At 41.1% G+C, this 21,516-nt stretch overlaps 1 protein-coding gene across 4 annotated transcripts in view; it reads left to right on the top strand.

Annotated features, from left to right (window-relative positions):
* Positions 1–2,900: 2,900 nt before the first annotated feature.
* The window catches only part of LOC101933817 (N-acetylated-alpha-linked acidic dipeptidase 2), a 40,774-nt gene continuing 22,158 nt past the window's right edge, over positions 2,901–21,516 (top strand). The window contains exons 1-11 of one of the 4 annotated variants that reach the window (XM_065581674.1): positions 2,901–3,126; positions 4,995–5,106; positions 8,646–8,832; positions 11,975–12,076; positions 12,962–13,087; positions 13,841–14,027; positions 14,694–14,787; positions 15,386–15,484; positions 19,520–19,605; positions 20,446–20,565; positions 21,058–21,140. In XM_065581674.1, the coding sequence (XP_065437746.1) occupies positions 3,045–3,126; positions 4,995–5,106; positions 8,646–8,832; positions 11,975–12,076; positions 12,962–13,087; positions 13,841–14,027; positions 14,694–14,787; positions 15,386–15,484; positions 19,520–19,605; positions 20,446–20,565; positions 21,058–21,140 (1,278 nt within the window). In that variant the 5' untranslated portion in view covers positions 2,901–3,044. The remainder of the gene's footprint in view (positions 3,127–4,994; positions 5,107–8,645; positions 8,833–11,974; positions 12,077–12,961; positions 13,088–13,840; positions 14,028–14,693; positions 14,788–15,385; positions 15,485–19,519; positions 19,606–20,445; positions 20,566–21,057; positions 21,141–21,516) is intronic. The other 3 variants (XM_005304061.5, XM_065581675.1, XM_008171841.4) reach the window with 3 other exon arrangements.

Below are 21,516 nucleotides of genomic sequence, written 5' to 3'. Positions count from 1 at the left end.
GTTTAAAAGCACCTGCCAAAAGGCAGAAGGAAGCCAAGTATGAATTTAACCAGTTATGGGGAAACTTTAACTAACATTGTCCTTTGTTTTGAGCAATAGTATTAAAGAATGTGGTGGTAGCTTAGAAAAACAACAGTGTTTACTGAATGGATTAATTTACAAAATATGATCGAGAGATGGGATGCTGTCAAGCGTTACCAAGAACTCCTGTCTCCCCAGAAGACTATTCATCATACATATGCACCATCTTAAAGCAGACAAGAAACACAACCATGCATGAGATCAATAAAATGACACAGACCTCCAACATACAGCAGAAGAGAAACTATTTCTGAGAGCAGAGCAGCATATTTGTAGGGGAGAAAATAAGAGAGGGAGAGAAAGGAGGGGAAAGAATCAGAGAGACAGAGAGAAGAGAAGTGTGATAGGGAAGGACAGAACAAGGGAGGAGCACCTTCCCCCCCAGTTTACAAGCAAGGAAAGCTATACCCATTCCCCCCATCCTTGGGAAAAAATGCTGCAGCTCCAACTGCTCTGCTCCCCCTCCGGTTAAAGAAACGATGTTTTTTCGGGGGCTGTTCTCCCTCCTCCCTTCCAGAGAAATAGAAGCATCTCCAGCCCCTCTCACCAAGCTAAAATTTCTCTTTACCCCTGGGAGAATGGATTTTCCTGAGGCCTGTATATGTTGATTCTGTTGTTTTCCCAGGAGGCAGATAAGTGGGATAACGACTTAATGGTATTTCAACACAAGGTTCCTTAATGGCATTCATATACTGTGTGTGTGTGTGAGAGAGAGAAGGTGTTCTAGAATGATCCACTGGGAAGAATGTGCTTGGTGTGTGACTCTCCTTACACAGACCTCCACCTCACCCTTTTATTCTAGACACAGGACAATATTTTAACATATTACACTAATAAATGGCTAAAGTGCATGTGGCCTTCTAGTGGCTGGTCCACAGATAAGATACTATAGGTCTCAGCTAGAGGAATTAAGGATGGCATGTAGCTGAAGTGGCAGAGCTACTTTTACACTTGGAGGTCCTAGGTTTAGTCCCCACTGTTGACCCTAGTACTGGTTGTGACACTGAACAGACCCATACATACCAATAAAATCATATCATACTTTCTAACTGTTGCTACTCTCATTCTCATCCTCCTCTCCCACTCCCCTGTTCATCATCACATGCAGTATTATGTCTAACTTCATCTGTTAATGCCTAAAAGCAGAAATCTGTCAGTTTGCTGTCTGTTAAATGCCACACATGCACCTGTGGTGCTACATCAATGCTAATAATACATCATGTGTTCCCAGCTATCATTCCTGTAGGTGGAATTCCATCTGGCATCTCAAATGAACTATTGGAGTGGAAGATTTCTCTGTTCTGAATTCCGGTGAGAGCTTTGCAAGCTGTCATCAAGTGGTTAAAAACAATAATAGTAATCACAAAACTGGACATGCGTCTCACTTGTCCAAGAAAACCAGGCAGAATCTGACTAAGGGGCTAAAGATGTGAGTGAGAGCAGAATCCCCACGTGATATAATTGTATTGTAATCAGTGTCTGTTCTGAAAAGCCACTGCCGAGTCCTTGGGAAGTGATCTAAACATTAACCAGATCGTCCACTTGTTTTTGAATGTCTTCAGCTCAGCTGCCTGTGTTTGAGGAAGGAGTGATATGTGAAGCACAGCCATTTATTTTAGCGTTCCTTATTGGGATCATCCTTTCTATGTGGTGGTTAAAGGAGAGCTGAGGTCATGTCCAGGGGCCCCCAGGAAGCTTTCACACCTTCAACCTTAACCTATAATCTAATCCTATAATTGGATCCAACGTGGACAGGTCTTTGTGCCCCTTGGTTTCAGTGAGGCTCTAGGAGTCCACCTTCAGGATCAGGGTCCTAATAAGCTTTAAAGGGAAAATGTGCGATTGATTAGCAACTTGTCCACTTACCTTAGGTAAGATGTCTGAATCCCTGGGCCTGTCTGACAGCATGTTGTACTTAGGAGTACTTACTTGGCTAAGTAAGAACTGCAAGATTTGGCTGTAAGAGCCTTTAGAATCAGTCAGGTAAGGCATACAAGGCTGCTGATTATGGGCAACAATTTTGCAACTTTTGGTTTCACAATCAGCTTAATTGGATGAATTTTGTAAAAATTCCCAGAGACAATGGAACTCAGTTGTATTTAGAGCTGGTCCAACTATTCATCACTGCGCCTGTTATCAACCGGACAATAAATAACAATAAAGAATCAGCAACAGTCCGTCATGCTTTTCCAGTCTTTTCTTCCCTTCCCACATATACTTCATCAACCTAATCTCCTATTGCAGCCCATTCTACCATAGCAAATGGCAAATGATATATAGAAAGAGTAACTTTTAAATAAAAGCAGGAGAGAGAGTTTTCACAAATTGTCCTTCAGAACAACTGATATCCTTTGTGTCACTCTGGGTACATTTTAAATAGATATTTTCTTGCTATTATTTTCTGGTCTGTGGGTGTTAAAGAAAAACACTTGTTTTATCTTAAATGTCCTTACAGGGATAAAATTTGCCTCAAAGTCTTACAAGGAACCAGGGGCAGAGATTTAGGGGACCCAGATTGCATCGCCACTGACAACAGTCTAACCTTGGGCATCATTTCATCTCGCCGTGCCTCAGTTTCCCCACCTGTAAAATGGGGGAGATTACTTCCCCGCTGGTGGGGAGCAGATTGAGGGTCTGGGATAAAAGGCGCTGCTAAGCCTAATAACAGAAACAGCCCCCAAAGCAAACACGAGATTTTCCTCCTAGTGCCTCCTCTGGTGGAGCAGCTGCTCCCCGCCGCTCGGCCTCGCTTGGCACGCTCAGCTCAGGCCTGCGGGAACAAGGAGGGACCCGCGGCGCTGCTCCCTGCCAAAGGGGAAGGGCCCAGCGGGCAGCGGCCCGCAGCGTGACACATCACACCTGGGCTCGCGCTGCGCTCCGCCAGGGCGCCACTCGCGGGGAGAAGGGAGACCCGGCGGAGGCGGACAGGGGTCCTGGCCCCGCGCTGTGCCTGGGCTGGAGCCATGGGCGGGAGGCAGGGCGCGCTGCGCACGGGGCTGGGCTGCGCTCTCCTGCTGGCCCTCTTCCTGCTGGGCTTCCTGGGAGGTGAGTACGGATCCCCCCGGCCGGGGGGCGAGGACACAGAGAGTAGGTGGGACCCCAGAGCTCAGGCAGGGATTGAACCGGGGATTTACACACACACACACCCCTACCTACCTTCCCCACCCCAGTACATGGTCTCCTTCACCTCTCCCTCTTCAAATACATGCACCCCTTTCTCCCCCACAGGCACACAACCTCCTAGGCACCCAGCCCTCCACACCCAACTCCCCAGTACTAGTCTACTATAGATATACCACCACTCCGTACACCATCCTCCACCAGACACAGTCCCCTTTATTATTTCCATCTCCCAAAGAGAGACCAGGTCTGCACTTTAAACCTCCCTACCCTGTGTGTGTGTGAAGGTTAAGAATAGCACCCAACCAGGGGGATTTTACTGCTTGTTAGAGGCTTCCTAAATAATCACCTTCCTTAGAGGGTTTCAAAAAAGGTTGTCTTTTCCTTCCATTCCCAGCCACCTGCATGATTTGTATGTGTGTGTATCACCAAATTGGCTGAGTGAACTGGCAGCTTCTTAGCAAGGATGATTCAAGAAAAATAGTTTGGAAATTAGAGGGTTGTGCTTTTCCTCCTTGTTTCATTGTAAAAGGTGGGGGATGTGGCTTCCATTAGCTGCCATCATAGAGTTTAAGGGCAGAGTAACTCAGGACCTTTGGGTTTTGAAATAAGGGACTGTCAATTGACAGCTCACAGGTGGGTTGCTGCACTCCTATGGGAGCCCCATTTACTCCAGTGGGGCTTTGTGTGGATGCAGAGGTCTGACTGTACAGTCATTTGCAAAACAGGGCCTAAAAATGCTTAAAACTAATCAGGCTAAACATTAAAAGAATGTGGTCAATCTCAAACAAACAAACAAACCCAACACTTCTGCCCTTTTTCAAAATAAACTTTTTTACGGAACACACTTAAGACTACTATTACTGAAAGATGCTAGAGAGAAAGAGTCTCTTTCAGTTTTCCATTGTGCACTTGACATCACTGCTGTGGATTGCCATTTTCATTGAAGTCATTTTCCCTGTTTATATGGGTTTTCTGCTACAGAGGAGCAACACCACAAAAATTTGCAAGGAATGGCAGTATTTGACAATACAGTATTTGAAGTATCAGAGGGGTAGCCGTGTTAGTCTGGATCTGTCAAAAGCAACAGAGAGTCCTGTGGCACCTTTAAGACTAACAGATGTATTGGAGCATAAGCTTTCATGGGTGAATACCCACTTGCGTCTGACAAAGTGGGTATTCACCCACGAAAGCTTATACTCCAATACATCTGTTAGTTTTAAAGGTGTCACAGGACTCTCTGTTGCAGTATTTGAAAACACTTTTAACTTTCCCCCTCTCCTCACTCCTCCCATGAACACCTAATAACTATTATGGGGCTGGCGGGAGGTCATGGAATCCTAGGCTTTCATCCTGAAAATGCTCATGCCCATTATTCACATTAAATACTTGAGCAGATTCATTCAGGTAGGGGTCAGTCCCTCTCACTATTCAGTGAATGTTCACTGTGAATATGATGGGTCTGATTCTCCTCTCATTGTGAACTGCATTCAAGTTACAGGTCTAAAAATGCTAACAGAAGAATCTGGTTAAATGTATTCTATATTTATCAATGTGTGCTCATATAAATACAGGAGTGACCTGTCACTTCATCATGATCCAGTAACAATAAACATTTTACTTTTATATTTTGGGCCACAGTCCAGCAAACACTTTGGAATCTGCTAAAATGTAAGCATGTGACTAGTTCCATTGACTTTAATGGGATTACTTGTGTTTAAAGTTAACCATATGCACAAATACTTCAGCATTGTAGGGGTTGGTAAGTATTGGGCTTTAATGATATTTTTCAGGCTGGTTACTGAAACCCACTAAAAAAACAACTAGCTCAGCAGATGCCTATCAAAATGTGAGACAGAAACTTGTGGCTGAAATGAAAGCAGAAAACATCAAGCAGTTTCTACGGTAAGCTTTATCCTTTTTGGTTTTCAATAATTATATCAGCCACAAAAGCCATAAGTTGTAACATTAGCCCCATGGAAGAGCATTTGTTGGCTGTGTTTTTATGATCTCTTTTATATTTGGGGATTACATGGGTTTGTGCCCAATGTTGAGAAAAGTAATAAAACACATGCTCTTATTTTTAATGTTTTTTTCCAAGTTGACTTTTTAGAAATTATTGTACTCCAAAGTGTCCTTTCCCCAAAATAGACTGATAAAGCTTGAGAAGTAGAGGGTGTGAGATATATATAAAATATTTCTATTTACACAAGTTAGTTTTTTGTAATATATTTGTTATATAAATGTAGATGTTAAAGGCATACATAGAGTTGCAAGACTGTGTAGACAAAACATATCTACATCCAGACCATTGAAAAATCTATGGTTTGAACAATATGATTTTCTCATTAAAAAATTCATGCTGTTAGTTATGTTGCTTTTATTAAGGTTATCTATGCAGTTCTGTAAGCTCTCTGTTTCTTATACAAAAGCCTTTCCATTATCTGAACTCCAGCTAGTATAACATTTTCCCCCTGAATCTTGCATTATTTAAGTCCTAACATCAATAAAGAACTTTGCTTTAGTCTCAAACAGATACCTTAGAAAAGGAAAATGTTTTATGTGTTGCAGATGGACAGCTATTACATGATAAATAATATAGCTAGTGATTCATTAATCTCTGTATCTCAGCACCCAGTGACCCAATTAGCTGGGGTAAAGTAGAAAGCAATTCATCCTGTAGGAATATATTAACCATGGGAGGGGAAAAGAATGCAGTTGAACTGCCTATACAAGTACTCTCTAGTGTACAGGAATTGGATAGTATCCCTTTAAATGGTGTGTGAGCCCTCTGGTGGCCCTCAGTGTCTTCCATGTTTCAGAAGCGAACCAGGGCACAAGACCCTTGCTGGGACATGTGTAACTAGATCTTGCATGTTGTGCATAGTTAGTAAACTGGATTATTTGGACCCCACTGTGCTATGTGGTTCCTTCATACGAAGTTTGTTGTATGAAAAGTAAAAAACACATCAGGAGCCTTTACTTCTGTCATGTATTTCACTGGAAATGAAAACAATGACTCTTGCACATGTTTACTTTTGGATAATGTAATCAAAAATATCCCCAAAAGATAACATAAATCAACGTTGGTTACTAACGTATGTTAATATTCAGCATTTGAGAGTGTGAGGATGCATCTAGGACACCAAACAACTCATAACTAATTTGATTTCTATTTTATTTTATTTATTTTAAACCTAAGTGCTTTCACTTCTAACATGAATTAGAGCCAATAAAGTACATAGACCTTGTTTTGTTTTTTGATGCTCACAATAAATTAGAGTGTTGAGAAAGAGAGAGAGAGCATACAAAAGTCTAGGAAATGTACCCACTGAAAACAGTGTGAAATTTCTCAGTAATTATGCTGAAGTCTCTGGGTCACAGGGAATTATAAGTATCTAGTCTGCTTGTTTTCATGATGCCAGAACACCTTCTGTACATTTTTGCTAAATCAAACTATAAAGCAGGAACTGCAGAAATTTTTACATTAATTCACTATCCAAAGACTATGTTAATGGTGTTGTAAAAGAAATACAAGATTAAGGCTTCCACATCACACTCTCGTTCCCTCAAGCTATTAAATCTGTCCCCACAGGGTGGAAAAAGCAAAACTTCAACATCAAAAAGCCAGGAAATACAGAGGTACAAGTAATACTTCCCACATCACATAACCTTAACTGTGCAGCCATTTGATCACTGCTCTAAGGAGGAGAGTGAGACCACAAGAAAAAACATATGAAGTGAACCCTAATGTATCTTTAAAAATCATTTTAATATGAGACCAAAATAATTAATATGCAGCAACCATAATTGTACAGTTATTGCATGGAGCCATTAGGGGGCTAAGTTAAGGCTGTTTAGGTGCATTTCTATACCTTAACATATTTGGATTTCTTTTAAGTTTAATTTTGATGTCGAATTTTCTGGCTTTATTTGGGGGGTGGGTGGAGCATTGGCAGGGGTCCAGCTCCCTCTTTCCTCTCAGTTCCTAAACACAGTTTGCCGGAAAATAACAGTTCAGAGTCCAGTTTGCAGACAATTTGGTGGGTTTATTGGGGCTAAACAAGCAAACATATTCCGAAACCCTTCACATCAGTCAGGCTATCTTTATATGCCAATAGAGTTTCCGTTTTTCCCTCCCCCAACTACAGTTCTATACACTGATAGAACCCCGTTCTTCTCCTAACCCCTAGCTTTGCACGCCAACGGCGCTCCCTCTCCTCCCCCCTTTTCTTGGCAAACTTAATTATACTTGTAGTGCCCCTCCCCTGGTACCACCCCTACCAATATATGGTCATGTTCCGTTCTGGGGGGTCCTGAGTCTGAGGTCAATAAGACCACCTCTTTTGTACCTGATGGGAGGGGTAAGGAGCGGTGTTTCTTCTGGTCATGGTTACTCTCTTGCAGACTCTGCATGCCCTCCTTACACCCTTCCCTCCCCTCCCCTCCAGCTACTTGGTAACCATTGCAACCCCTTGCTTGATTAGCCCCTTATCTTCAAGGCTACCAGCTGCAGGGGGCCGGGGGGTGGGGGGGAAGGTAAGGTGAGGGTGGTGCAGCCTTGTGCTTTCACTTATATTCCCTTACTTGCTTATTTAGCCTATTTAAACTAAAAGCAAGACCAAATAATTATTATTTAGTCTCTACCCTATTTACTTTACATTCTCCTAACTGGGAGGATAACCCTAAATTACTGATATGTAACTTATTTTATTTGTGTTTTTTGTTTGGGAATTATAACTCCAGATCCATAAAGGTATTTAGGCACCCAAACCCCAGATTTAGGCACCTATATATTGGATTTAGGTACCTAAATCCCAGTTTTGTCTCCACAGTGATCCACAAATCTGCTACCTAAACCTGTAGGCATCTAAATTCACTCTGTGCCTAAGTTTCTGCCTCTAGGCATGCACGCTGTTGCCTCCACCTAAGCCTTAGAGCAATTCACAAATGGGGGAACACATGCATTCGTCCACCTAATTTGCATGCAGAGCCTAATCTGGTTGGTGTGATTAGTGGCTGCCTCCCCATTCAAAATCTGGCAGGTGGCGGAGTGACCCACCTTATAACTTTTATCCCAGTGATTAGAGCACTTGCCTGGGATATGGGAGACCCAGGTTCAGTTCCCTCCTCTGTGCCAGAAGGGGAGAACGGATTTGAGCAGGCTGTCTCTCCCTTCTCGGGAGAGTGCTCTATCCCCTGTGGCAGTTACTCAGAGTGAAAAGCTAAGCTGATTTATTTTAGGGCCTCAGGAAGGATCTCTTTGCACGTTATCCTGCCTCAGGTTCTGGTAACTATGTTGTTGTACCATTCAACATTTCATCTAAGGGACTTAACCATAACAATTTACTTCTTGCACGTGTTATGAAGATTAGGCTACTTGGACTCTTCTGTCAAATGCTTTTCTGAACTTTCTCCTTACCCATGACTTTGTTTTATTTTAGTTCGTTTACAAAGTTTCCTCACCTGGCAGGAACAGAACAGAACCTTCACCTTGCTAAGCAAATTCAAGCCCAGTGGAAGGAATTTGGATTGGATTCAGCAGAGTTGGTTCATTATGATGTCCTCCTTTCCTACCCAAATGAAACTCAGCCCAACTATGTCTCAATTATTGATGATCAAGGGAATGAGGTGATTTTATTTTAGTCAACTGTATGTAGAAGAGCTCTTTAAAGAAACGGGGTCAGGTTCTGCTCCCACTCACACCTGTGCATCTTCATTGTGTTTTATAATCTGATGAAAAGCCTCTATCTTAAAAAGGAAAATCCACTGCTGCTGGGTTATGTCACCCAATCTCTTGGACTAATATTTAGAAATAATTTCTGCCAGGACAGATCAGTGGGGATTGCTTACATCTTACAAACACACAAAAGGAATCTACTGGTTTATTGTACCCTCCTTGTTTCGCTGTGCAGCAAACCAAGCACAAGGCAAGTTTTGTGTATGGCGAAGCCATCCCCACTCCAAGATCGAATACCAATATTTCACTGCTTTTCAGGTACAGTTTTGACAACTCCATATGTTTGTTTGTTTTTTTCCTTCTGGATCCCCCCCTCAAAGTGCCTAGTGCACTGAAGTAGACGTAATGATGCATGAATGCATTACATGCCTACCTTCTCTGCAGAATGCAATAGTACAATGCAGGGGCAACCTCAGTCATCTAGAATTAAGATTTTGGAAAGAATATGAAATATCAAGTAACCGTGCAAATGAAGTGAAAACTTAGTTTATCCAATTTATTTGTTATAGGAGGGGCACGTAGTACTGCCATTATTAAGGTTGCCCAACACTTCCCATTCTAGGATCCTCTTTTCAGTCACTTACGCCATTACCAAACTGTAACCGTTTGAAATTTACCATGCCGGGTGTCTGCCTCATGCTGATTTTTTTTTTTTTTTTTTTAAATTTCAGCCAAACAAGTACAGCTGTTTCTGAGAATGAGGTTAGGGGAAAATATATTGTTTTGCCCATGTTAAATTCTGATGACCTTTTATCTAAGAAGCTCTGTAGCCCCTGTGCTTTGGAGCAGAGACTTGGAATTTGGCAGGGAGGTTACCTTTGTTTCAGGGATGTGCCTTTTGTTATCCCTGTGAAAAATCTATCCAAATTGGGTCAAGTTGTAAACCTCTGAAGAATTGGGGTTTGCACATGATCAGTAGCTACTTGGTAGAGCTAATTCCCTGAAGATTCTGTATGCACTGAGCATGCTCCAGTCTAGGGCTGAGCAGGAGTTTCCAGGACTCTGGGCTGCTGCAGGCTGGGCACCGGGACTGAGAGTAGGGCAGCTGTCTCCCCTGTGCTCACAGGGGTCCCTCTGCTGATATCCCAGCAGTGGAAAAAAGAAAGCCACTTGAATGGAATGCAGAGAAGACAAGAGCCAGACTAGGGCAGGGAGAGGAGATTGGGAAAAGGAGCCTGTGAGGGGTGGAGAAAATTGGAACTGGGAGCTAAGGTGGGGGGTGACTGAGATGGGGAGCTGCTGGTGAGGAAGTCTGGGAGTGGCAACAAGTGAGGTGGGATAGCTCAGTGGTTTGAGCATTGGCCTGCTAAACCCAGGGCAGGGCCAGCTCCAGGCACCAGCTTAACAAGCAGGTGCTTGGGACGGCCAAGGGAGAGGGGCGGCACCTGCAGCAATTCGGGGGCGACAGGTCCCTCACTCCCTCTGGGAGCGAAGGACCTGCCACTGAACTGCCGCCACCGATTCCGGCTTTTTTTTTTTCCCAATTGCCGCCGCCGGTCGCAATCGCGGCTTTTTTTTTTTTTTTTTTTGCTTGGGGCGGCAGAAATGCTGGAGTTGGCCCTGACCCAGGGTTGTGAGTTCAATCCTTGAGGGGGCCATTTAGGGATCTGGGGCAAAAATCTGTCTGCTTTGAGCAGGGGGTTGGACTAGATGACCTCCTGAGGTCCCTTCCAACCCAGATATTCTATGATTCTAAGACAGCATAAACAAGGAACCAGAGTGTGGGAGAAACACTGGGCAAGGAGAACAGGAGTACTTGTGGCACCTTAGAGGATACAAACTGGGCAAGGAGACTGGGATAATTACAGAAGGGAAGACTGGGAGTGTAGGGAGACTTGGATGGAAAGTCCAAAGGGGGGAGACTAGAAGTGGCTGGCATGAAAATGGGCATTGAAATGAGAAACCTCCAGAGTGGAAACTGGGACTGGCTAGGTGAGGAGAATGGGATGAGGTGCCTTGATGGGGAAGAGGCAGGACTAGGACAGGTATAGGGTGAGGGGCAGAAGGGGTGAAGTTTGGGGTGAATGGGCAGGACAGTGTATGCCCATTGGAGCACTATCACCTCCAAGCTATGAAATTACACACACAAAAAATACATTAAAAGAACATTATTATGGTTGGAGAGTCAAGCACTGAAAAATTAAGAATTAAGATTGCCTGTGTATCCTTAATTCAGCCCCCTAATGCATATGTATTATGACACAGACTTTAATTACATGATCACATGTTATCTAGCATTTCCTAACTTTTCAGTGCTTGACTCTGCAACCTTAGTATGTGCACATGCAAACCCCACTGTTCTGCCGGGTGGACAACCAGTCCCCAAAAAATTCATCCTGATAAATTCCTGTACTTCTTTTGTTTGTTTGTTTTATTTAAATAAAATCTTCACAGACCCCCTTGTAATATTAGTTATTATTTGTAAGTGTTTCTTGATTTTCTTTTACATAATAATGATCAGATCCAAAGTAAAAGCTCATCCTGCCACCCTTACTCACATTGAGTAGTATCTGACTGTGTGAGTCAGAGTGGCATGAGCACTAAAGATATGGGACTATTTTGGGTCGTAACAAAAGGTTCTGTACCTAATCAGAGAGTAGATCATCTACTGAAGTAGTAGGAAAGGAGCAATAGTCTTAAGTAGGAGTAACCACTAAATTACAAAAAGTCTCTATAATAATAGGGACAAACTAGGTGTCTATAATTATCGTCCCTTTTCAGCACTCTTCAGTTATTCCTCTGTTTTGATTCAGGTAGTGATTCATAAAACCCACACAAATATCTCTCTATCTGTCTGCCTGTCTTCCTACTCTTGTTCAGTTATGAAGTTCTAACTATGTATCCCTCTCTCACTTTAAGTTATACTTGATTTCTTTTTTTGATAATTTTTTTATACAAAATGGCACACTGTTCTTAATAACTAAATTTAGTGCACAAAATTGTGCCAAGACTTCACTGAGCTTACCCAGAGGAAGAATCTGACCCAAAGCTTTTACTAAAATAACTGTTTGTTCTTCTCGGGTGTTTTGGTAGATTTTCAATACATCGTTGTTTGAACCGCCCCCTCAGGGATATGAAAACATTACTGGTGTGCTGCCACCATATAATGCATTTTCAGCTCAAGGAGTGCCAGAGGTATGAAAACAATTCTTATGAGTCCTGATGGTTGAAATCATATTTTGGGAAAGAGTTACCTTTCCTGTATTGTTCTGACTTCTTAAAATATTTTTGCAGTGATCTCAGGTGACAATACTGAAGTTCATTATGCTATAGCCTAAGGGATGGCGACAGTATGTACTGGACAGAGTAAAGTCTAGAAGTTACCCATTTAACAAAAATGCTCTAAAATTGTTCAAATCAGATATTACTATTTCTAATTAGAAAGATACTTCAGGGTGAGGTTAAGGCTTATATGGTTCCTTCTAATGGGGAAACCTAAGCGATGGGGTGGGGGGAAGTAGTCTGAAGTTTATCTGCTTTAGTCATTAAGAGTAAACCTTCTTGTTTGTTATAAATCTGAAGCACACTCATGTTCTGAAAGATCACACTCTCTAAAGTTAATCTGATTGATTCTTCTATGATGGATAATTCCAGACAACATTCACCACACATGTCACATCACATGAGTGGGCAAAAATAAGTAAAATAGGAAGTCTACCTATTGTGCAGCCGCATGTTAGGAATAGCGCTCTTTTCTTTACTCATGCCATAAACAGCTTGCACATGCTTTGCTAGAAGAACAATCCAGTGTTGTAGTTTTCAACATCAGATAATGAGGATGCTTCTAAACATGGGATTATATAGAGAGTTCATCAATGAAACAAGCCTTTCTAAAAAAATAATTTGGGAGAGTTTTGCCATTAATTTCACTGGGAGCCGGATCAAGCCTGTAGAACTGCAAATATTGGGTACTATATAACAGATGTTCAATAAATAAAGTTGCATGATTCTAAAACCAGATATTTTATAAGTTATGACAGTATATTTTTTAGTTTCTAGCCTTCTTTCTTCCTTGGATAGGCAGATCTGGTGTACGTGAACTATGGCCGCACAGAAGATTTTTTCAAACTAGAGCGAGAGATGGGAATTAATTGTACTGGAAAGATTGTCATTGCCAGATATGGGAAAATCTTCAGAGGAAACAAAGTGAGTGTTGTGGGGTTGTTTTGTTGTTGTTGTTCATTTGTTTGTTTCTCTCTCTCTCAAATCATAATTAGATTAGTAAATTAAAGGTCTGAGGCTCCTTACATTGGCATCAATAGGAGTGTTGCTATTGATGTCAGTGGGGGCCAGATTAAGCATTAAACCCTTGCTTCAGAAGCCAGAAGTTCCTTCCAAAGAGAAATTTTATTCTTTATTTTACTGTAAACCAGAACATGTGAGTGCCGGGAGCCAGTTCTGATCCAAAAATCATGTATGCTTATCATGTGTATTAACAGGGACTTGCAAAACAGCAAAGTAAGATGGCTGTATTGGAGTACTGAAACTTTGACTCAGATGAATGCAAACTTCTCAGAAGGGGCTTACAAGAGTTTAGTTTAGGGGATTTAATAGCCCATACAACCAGTAAACACTACTGCCTTTTTCAGCCATAGATCTCAAAGCATTTTCAAGAGGTAGGTGTCATTATCCCATTTTGACAGCTGGAGAAACTGAGTCACGGAGGTTAAATAACTTGTCTAAAGTCATACAGCAAATCTGGCTATGCTGGGAACAGAACCTGGTTCTCCTGATTCAGTCTTATGCCCAATGCTTGAGGTCATGCTGCACTTTGACATACACTTCCCTTGGGTCAATGATTCCAGCTCTGCCACATGAGAGTTCTGAAGTGTCTCCCAATTGGTGGCATGTTGCAGAGCCCTTAGCCAAATACAGTTCTTAAAACAAATAATTTTGCAGGTTAAAAATGCCATATTAGCTGGAGCCAAAGGCATTATACTGTATTCAGACCCTGCTGACTACTGCGCCCCTGGAGTAGATCCTTACCCAAATGGCTGGAACCTTCCTGGAGGTGGAGTCCAGCGCGGGAATGTGTTAAATCTGAATGGGGCAGGGGATCCTCTCACGCCAGGTTATCCAGCAAAAGGTGAGTGACAGATTTGTAGCTCTAAACATCTGACACTTGCTGGTATCGAAAAGGGTCTTGTCACTAGCAATTAAACTGTTTTTCGTACCCATGCAAAAAGACTTGCTGTTTAAGAGAATTTCCAGCAAGAGTTTATTTTCCTAGTGTTGAGAAGGTTCTATCTGCACATCATTCCAACTGGCCTTTCTCAAGCAAAAACAGTTGCCAGGCAATATCTCTCTGCATATGATCCAAGCTTTATAGCACTTGTAAATCAAGATGTGGATAGGCCATGCAGTAGATATGAGTTAGGATTTATTGAGATTTGCAAGGAACTATGTTTCTCAAGAGGACTAGTTGAAACTGGATTATAGCCTACCATCATAGAGGAGTAATAACCTTGCTTGGATGTATATTTCTTTGCTGATCATAAATGCCAGGTAAAAAACACTGCAAACTTCTGTTTATATGGAGTGAAAGTTCTGCATTAAAACTAGCAGTAGCCACTGGAGTCAGTGGGACTAATCTCTGATGTGTGACAAGATGCTGGATGACTGGAGGGATCAGTATACATCAATTCTAGATATGACTGTGGGACTCTTCATTGTTACAAAAACAACTCAACTTAAAAGGCAAGCTGATGAGGACAGCAAAATTTGATATTCCAATATATTCTTGGTTTCTCAGAATATACCTTCAGGTCTGAAGTTGATGAGGGAGTGGGAATTCCCAAAATCCCAGTTCATCCCATTGGATATCATGATGCAGAAATATTATTACGGTAGGTCAACTTCAATCCTATGTACTTGGTTTCGGTATTCGTGTGCACACTGCAAAAAGCCTTTTTTGCATTAAAAGATAGTAAAACTGATGCCCTTTTTTATTGCTCTTGTGTGTTACAGGCAGACACATATAATAGTAGCAACATATGCTACAGAAATACAAACCACTGTTGGCTCTGAAAACAATGAGGAGTCCTTGTAGCACCTTAGAGACTAAGACATTTATTTGGGCATAAGCTTTCGTGGGCTAGAACCCACTTCATAGTCTTTTACTGAAAAACAAAGTGGAGCACAAGTTTATTCTCTAGATGTGCCACAGAAGAGAGATAAGACCAGGAGTTTATTTTATTAGTTTCTGTGCTTTAACTCAATGCTCATTTTAGCTTACGAAATTTCTAAGCACTTTAATAGAGTTTATGCTAATTTACGGGCCCTCTTAACAAACAGTAAATGGTTGCACATACAGTTTGTGCAACACAATCTCTTAGAGCTTTGTAATCCTTCCTCACACTCATTTTCAGGTGTGCTGTTCCACTGGGGAGACTTCTACTGTTAGCAAATTGGCCAACTGTGTTTGTCTTGGTTTTCACTTAACAGCACCCTGGGAGGACCTGCAGCACCAGACAATAGCTGGAGGGGAAACCTCAATGTGTCTTACAACATTGGGCCTGGATTTGCAGGCAGCTATTCTATAAGGTCTGTTTGAGCACTTTTGCCTATTTATTGAACACTGCAAAACCAACCACTACCTTTCAGAGTAGGATTCTGAGGAATATTACATCTTGGAGCTTAGAGGAGAAACTAACTTCCCTCTGAAATAGGCAGTATGATTGGATGAGGATCTTTAGGGTTTAAAGATAAAATGTTAAAACAATGGGCCTGCTCAGTGACAATGGGAACACTGCCATTGACTTCAACAGGCATTGAATGAGGCCATGTATATCTTCCTTCTCAGCTCTTGTATTACATTTTCTTGAGAATTTCAAAATTTAGCATTGGTCAACAGTAACTAGCCTTTTTATTAACTTTTTTTTCCCACTGTCAAGTGAAAAGCAAATGTTTTAAAACCTTTCTCTTTCTGGGCTCTTTTCTTCCCTTCTGTTTCTGAAGACCAAGGTGACAAGAAATTGGTAATCTATGGTGGTGGAAGAGCGGAGCACAACTTCTGCAGTGGGTCTCTTGCCTTCACCTTTTCCCTAGTCCCATGGAAGCCTTCTATGAGAATTCCTTGGAGTTAGAGCTATGGAGTATGGGCGTGGCTGGGGCCCAGAGATCAGCTGCTCTCCAAAGTTTCTAGCCTTTCTGGTTGCAAAGAAAATCTTGGAAATGTGAACCCAAGAAGGGAAATAAAAAGAACCCAAAACATATTACTTTTAAATATCTGCTCATATTTTTGGGGCTGTGACTCGTGATTTTTGAATGCTCGGGGTTTGCAATATTGTGTTTGCTCTTTATACTTCACTCAGCTTGTATAGTAAAACAAAACTGGTCAATTTCATTTTTTGGCTCTCTGGCACTGGCGGAGAGGGTCACAAACTATGGGCCAAGGAGCTGATAGTCTGCAGCTGCTCTGGTCACATGGTGATGCTTCCTCCTCCTAGCTTCCAGCCACTGAACTGCATTAAATGAAGCTAAAAAATGCATTACTATGGTAATGTGCCATGTTAGCAGTGGCTGTCGTTGACTGACAAAGGGACGGTCCTCCATTGCCAATGGGACAGGAGGTGGTTTGAAAGATCATGAACAGGAGGGCATAATGATGTGTTTTTTCCAACACTGCAAGGACATGTTCAAATTTAAAAAATTGAAGTCTTCATTGGATTTTTTTTCATGCGTGTGTTAAAACTTACTGAAGATTTAGAAAACATACAAACAAAAATGTCGACAGAACAAATTTGACACTTAAGATAAAGAGGACTGTAAAGGATCCAAGCAAGGGGAAACCAAAACAAACTAATAAAACAAATGTCCCCTTTAAGAAGGTCTCAGGGAAGGAGCAGTCTTAACAAAGTTCATGGCCCTTACTGCGGGGCCCTGGTTCAGAGCTCCTGAACTGAGTCAGCAAATAAAGTCTTGGGGCTTGGTCATGCTGGTCCCCAAGATCCTGAGAGAAAGACCACCAACCATTGCAATCTGCATGCCTCCTCCTCCTCCTTCCCCTTACGTTTTATGACAAAGCAGACTCACTTGTTGAGTCTATGACTGCCAAGCACTGGACACCACAGCTAATTCAAGAATCAGTCTTTCACCTTTTCCAGAATTCTTTAAAGAGTTGCAATATTGCTTTATTTTTTAATAGGGCCTTATTTTCCTGATGCTCTTACTAGGCATTGCAGTGAGAATTTTGACTTTAAGGCCTCTACGTTTTTCATATAAATACCCCGTTTTGATGATACACTCTTCACACTCCCAAAGGAGATAATCAGTTGTTTTCTGGATCTTACATATCCCACATAATCTATCTTTATGTTTGTTAGAAACAAATTACTATCTAAGCCACAGTGGCCAGTTAAAGTTCTAAATAGAGCCACTTTGCTCTTTCTCTCAGGGCCGTGGAGTATATCCGTATTTTCAACTCTTCGGAATATTTCATGAAATCTTTCCCCCTCCATTTCTTTTCCCGTATTTCCTGCCATTCCTCTCTTAAACTCATTTTTAATTAGATTTTTAAATTCCAGTTTTCTGAAAGGGATTGCCAAATCAACTTACTGGTGTTTGACAGCATTTTTTGCCACTTTGTCTGCCAGCTCAGTGACTAATATCCCTACATGCACTGGGTCCATGCTATTATTGTGCTTACACCCAAGTGTGTCAAATCAGTTAACAGTAATATTTCATTAGCTATATCATTTCTGCTCTCTGAAGCTGCATGCCTTCTAGTTTCCTCCTCCTGTTTAAATAGCCCAGGTTAGGGCAGAAGGAGCCTTGAATGTACCCAGACTTGGTTCAGCTATAAGCGCCAGACTGTTCCTTCAGGGAGTAGTACCCCTGCTAGAGGGACAAAGGCCTAGATCCATAAGATATTTAGGCACTTACCTCCCATTGAAATCAGTGGGAGTTAGGCACCTAAATACCTTTGAGGATCTGATCCAAAATGTTTTGAGCACACTGGAGAGCAATAAACTGTATAATGAGAGGAAAAACAATATTAAAATGAACAGAACATGTATTAGGTTGCTAATCACATTTCTTGAGGACTTACTTATTCATAGGATTTTTGACATCCTAACCTACTTGACAGTGTCCTTTTTAGTCAGTTCTTGGAGAAGCTCCCAAGGTTTCACTATACTACAAGCTCAGGGCATTGATCCTGCAAGCACTTGTGCACCAGAGTAAACTTTATGGATGGGAGTAGTCCTCTTGAGTCCAGTGGGATTATTACATGTTTAACTCTTTGCAGGCTCAAGGCCTTGGGCTTAGCTTCCCTTCTGGGCAAAAATCCATTAGTTGTGCTGAAGAAGGTATTGGTTTTGACAGCTAGAGAGCTTTACCATTGAGAAAATAACTTCAAATGAGACCCTGTTGGATTTTTGCCCAGGGCAGACAAATGTGTGTTTTGTTTCACAAAGAGAGAGAGGACGGAACATTCCTTGTCTTTTACAGAGTTCCTAATAGATGAATGATTTTTTTAATGGTCTGGCAAAGCTTGATCACTTTGATCTGCTGTCTTAATGTTCTTGGAGAAATACTCAATTTATTCAAAGGTTTTCACCGTTCAGTTGTTTCATGCAATTTTAATGACTGTTTCTCCAGTTACCATTTAATCAGACTTATGCATCATATTTCTACAAAGGAAAGAAGCAAGTTCTTATGAGATTTTTAAAAACACATTCCTTTATTAAATATTATCCAATCATTTGGGTCAAAATTTAATATACGTTCAGTTATTACTTTTTGTTTTTAGTGTGATCTGTTGGCCTGCTGCTAATCTACCCCATCTTAAAAGTATTGCAAGGAGATATTATTGGCATGACTCCCTTTGAAACCATTGTGACAAATTTCATAAGGAACTTTGAAAGTCTAGGAATTCATGTGGTTGGTGGAATTTCTCTTGTCATCCTTCAGTTTCAAATAAAAATAAGGAACTAGCACAGCCCTGGTATAGATCCTGTAAAATGATAATCATTTGCCATGTATAAGTAATTTCATTCATAGATTGTAAAACAGTTTATTACAGAGATAAGGTTTCATTATTCCTATTATACAGATGGGGAAGTTGAGATGTTAGCCAAGGCCAAATAGCAAGTCGCTGGGAATTGGTTGACCAGTGTTGCTGGATTATATTCTTAAAGCTTTAAAGATAAAATTGTACACATGGACTGTATTCTCAACTTTTATATTTTAAGTTTCAATCAGTGTTCTCTTGATAGTTTGACCATGGTAACTAGTCCTTTAATTAACTTTCTTAAATTTCGCCATCAAGAGAATCGTAAATATCTAAACACATTTTTTTCTTACCTTGGCCTTATTCATTCCTCTCTGCAAAAACTCCATTTATTTTGGGGAACTAAATGGGGGACTGAAATACAATTCATCCCCTCTACAACCTTTTGTGGGTGCTAATCCAACCTCATTCCACTACGGTGTTTAAATGGCTATTGCAGAAGTACATGGGCTTGTTCTAACTGTGTTTGTAAAACATGTTTAAAATTGGTTCATCTATCACTGTTCCAACCCTAGTAAATGCCTCCTCAAGTCATGGATAACTACTTCATTTTGCTTTTGTTTCAGAAAGGTCAGAATGCATGTCCACACTCACAACAAAATAACACGAATTTACAATGTTATTGGCACTATCAGTGGAGCGGAGGAACCAGGTGACCTTTTTGCATTTGCTGAAGATGTTCTTAGGTGGCATGAGGTTTAACTTTTCAGAGATAATCAGATAAAATTTGGAACTGGAAAAGACTTACTAGGTCATCTTGTCCCTCCCATCACAGTGTTCCCCCAAGAGATCTGTAAGTGGTACACAGATGAGAATGCTACAATAAACAGCTCACTGGGACAGCGTTGTGCGAGACATCTCATTTTCTATAGGGTCTCTAACACATCATTCATACAGTCTTACACCAGCATATTCTAGTGCAACACAAAGTATAATGGACTAGTCATGAGCTGAACAAAGTACTGGATCCCACAACATCCTGAACTTTGGAGATTCAGGATATGAACCAAGGTCTAGATTCACATTTCTCAGCTGCTTGTATCTTTATAGTGGCTTAAATTGAAACCCTGGACACAAACTTTGGGGTGGTTGGTATTTGATTTTGTGTTCTGATTTGAATTCTGTATCTGGGTTCCATCTCAAGATCACAGAGTCTAAAATTACTCAAATCATCATTGAGCAGACAGATCCGGGTAATTTTATTCTAACAGTGGTTCCAAGATAAGGGATGAAAAGATTGTTAAAACAAGTCTGTGTACATACAAAGATTGTAAACGGGGGGTGGGGGGGAGGAATTAAAAAAGCATTTTTGTGTCAGATTGTAAACTGCAACAAGATCAGTAGAGCTGATAGGCTGGGCTTTTTAAAAACAATGAAATTAGTTTTCATTGTGGTTTGGGAAGGTGGGGAATGAAATTAAAGGGAAAGACTGAATTATAGGTACCCCAAGTGTATTCTGAATTAAAGACTGATTCTGTAGCTTTGTTTCCAGACAGATATATTATTCTGGGAGGACATAGAGACTCCTGGGTCTTTGGTGGGATTGATCCAACCACTGGTGCAGCTGTTCTTCAAGAAGTTGCTCGGAGTTTCGGCAAAATGATGATGGAAGGTAACTTATTCATTGTAAATGGAGAAAGTGAAACACCAGGTCTATGAAAAACACTATTTTGAGAAATTAAGTGGAATTTACCAATAAGCAAATGCATAGACTTTGTTTGCCCTCTGCATAGGGTTGAATTTCACATAATAGGTATTGCAACTTCTTATATGTGTGTGCACATGCATATGAGTCAGGAACTGGGGGAGCTCCTAAACATATATATCTGCAATGAGCTTAACATCACATATGATGTGAGTTGGTTGAATTTCTGCTCTCCTTGCCTGTGTAACGTTATGTGCTCTGAGAGTTTTGCCTTTACAGTAAAAATATTGCAGTGGATGTGCTGATCTGCAGAATTTGGGGTGACAAATTTTCACTGATACATATTACACATCATTTTCCATGATGTACTAATTTTTATTTAAGTGACTCAGTCAACTGTGGCAGTCTTTCTCTAATAGAATTTTTCTCTTGAAGTCAAATTTAACTGTGTGATTACAGGTTGGAGACCTAAAAGAACTATTATTTTTGCTAGCTGGGACGCAGAAGAATTTGGACTATTAGGTTCCACAGAATGGGCTGAGGTAAATAAAGAATAGTACAAAAGCATGACTGATGAAGATATGTGGGCCTATGTCTGCCTATATGGGCTATGGAGTCTATGTGGACAGACCCCATTTAAATTAATGGAGCTCCATGCATATACAGTATATATATACAGAGCCCATTGTAGGATCAAGGCGCAGTTGTTTGTAGCACAGCAGGGTCCTAATGGGAGCTCCTGAACACTACCCTAATATAAATGCTAACTAACTAATAATGATGGTCTGCGTGCACTAGCTCCTCATAAGATTTAAAAACTACAGGACTGTCGGCTTTGAATCAAATACACTAAGGAAGAGTATGGTAAGTTGCTGTCCTGCTTGAAAATCTGTTTCTTCAACAAACAAAATGGCCTCC

This window comes from Chrysemys picta, chromosome 1, assembly GCF_011386835.1.
Source record: "Chrysemys picta bellii isolate R12L10 chromosome 1, ASM1138683v2, whole genome shotgun sequence".
Taxonomy (NCBI): domain Eukaryota; kingdom Metazoa; phylum Chordata; order Testudines; family Emydidae; genus Chrysemys; species Chrysemys picta.
The sequence above is the reverse complement of the archived record's forward strand: the minus strand, read 5'-3'. Positions and strand labels throughout refer to the sequence as shown.